Source organism: Neophocaena asiaeorientalis, unplaced genomic scaffold (assembly GCF_003031525.2).
Source record: "Neophocaena asiaeorientalis asiaeorientalis breed wild unplaced genomic scaffold, Neophocaena_asiaeorientalis_V1.1 scaffold460, whole genome shotgun sequence".
In the NCBI taxonomy this organism is placed as follows: Eukaryota; Metazoa; Chordata; class Mammalia; order Artiodactyla; family Phocoenidae; genus Neophocaena; species Neophocaena asiaeorientalis.
In genome coordinates, this window is record NW_020172461.1 from 344,233 (window position 1) to 345,976 (window position 1,744).

Sequence of the window (1,744 nt, forward strand, 5' to 3'; positions counted from 1 at the left end):
GTAATTGTCTCAAGGAACACATACAAAGAAAACAAATTCTTCTGATTACGTCCTCAAACAGCCAACACAATGGGGAGGAAATGTTCCATGAACAGTATGAAAAGGGAACCAGAAAGCCTAACATGTAAACTTTGAGAAATGACAGCATTAGAAACAAAACTGCAAAAGAGATCCCCTTCCAGAATAATCTGAGATGCACGAAAGACATATAGCCACTAGAGTTGGAGCCTTATCAAGTCTGTACAGAGGTGAGTGGAGTATTTGACCTTCACCATGATTAACAAGCCTTTCTTTGAAATTGTGCTGGTGCTGTTGGCTTCTTCCTCTGTCTGCTCCCGAGAGCTGAAACTGGTTCTTTTCCAACAAAAGAGAGTGAACAGAGAGAGTTTAAAACTCTTGAATAAATTGCAGACCTCTTCAATTCAGCAGTGTCTACCACACAGGAAAAACTTCCTGCTTCCCCAGAAGTCTATGAATCCTCACCAGTACCAGAAAGGACAAGCACTGGCCATTCTTCATGAGATGCTTCAGCAGATCTTCAACCTCTTCAGGGCAATTATTTCTCTGAATGGTTGGGAGGAAAGCCACATGGAGAAGCTCCTCATTGAACTTCATGAACAGCTGAAATACCTAGAAGCGCTCATGAGACGGCAAGCAGAGCAGAAAAGAGACACCTTGGGCAGTGAGAACCTTAGATTACAGGTTAAAATATATTTCCAAAGGATACGTGATTACCTGGAAAACCAGGACTATAGCACCTGTGCCTGGACCATTGTCCAAGTAGAAATCAACCGATGTCTGTTCTTTGTGTTCCGACTCACAGGAAAGCTGAGCAAACAAGGAGTGGAAACTTGAACCATGTGGAGGAAGAGCCAACGGCAGGCTTTAAAAGCGTAGGGTAGGTGGAGGGGTGGTAAGATTTCTCCAGACACTATTATTTCTTTTTGTTTTAAAATGGTAGTATTGCTTTGGTTTTGTGTGTATATATATATATTGTTTAATTTTGTTTTATATTTATATATATAAATATATAGTTTAATTTTGTTTATATATATGTTGGTCTGTGCTTTAAGATGATGTACATTGACTACAAGTGTTTTTATTTTGTAATGTCACTTTGTATTTTCTATCCATCTGAAATTTTTATGAGTTGAAATGAGCCATTAATATTTCATAATTGTTCTTCAAATGGGTATATCTTCATAAAAGTTGGCCAAGTAAATATAATGATATATGTCTCCACTATAATACTTTCCTTATCATAGAATATCCATCCCAGTGATTTCTTTATTTGCCAGAAATTGGTAGGAGCAATGAGAAATACTAGGAATAATTTGTATTGCAAGATCTGAAAATATCATCACACACTGAATATTTGTTACAGGTGACACAATAGAAGTAATGCCAAAGGACATGAGCAAGCAGTTTGCAGAGGAAAACATAAATGCATGAAAAGAGGTTCAACCTCATGCACAATAATAAAAGATAGAAATTAAAAGTGACTAACGTGCCATTTATAACCTATCAGATAGATGAAACTGCCGAGTTCGGTTTTAAAAACACTCTTATGGAGACTTTGGGGAGGGATGCTCTTATAATTTGCCAGAGTCCTGGAAATTGACACGATCACTGTGGAGGCAACTTGGTGAAATCTATTAAAATTACAGATGCATATAATCTTTTATCCATCAAGTGCAGGTCTGAAATGTGTCCTATAAAAATACCTGCATCCATGTGAAATGAC

General features: G+C 37.4%; 1 protein-coding gene across 1 annotated transcript; it reads left to right on the forward strand.

The window, feature by feature from the left end:
• Nucleotides 1–260: 260 nt before the first annotated feature.
• IFNE (interferon epsilon) lies at nt 261–878 on the forward strand. Its single transcript, XM_024738067.1, has one exon. It carries the CDS (start codon nt 274–276, stop codon nt 853–855), a length of 582 nt encoding a protein of 193 aa, XP_024593835.1. The 5' UTR covers nt 261–273; the 3' UTR covers nt 856–878.
• The last annotated feature ends 866 nt before the right edge of the window (nt 879–1,744 follow it).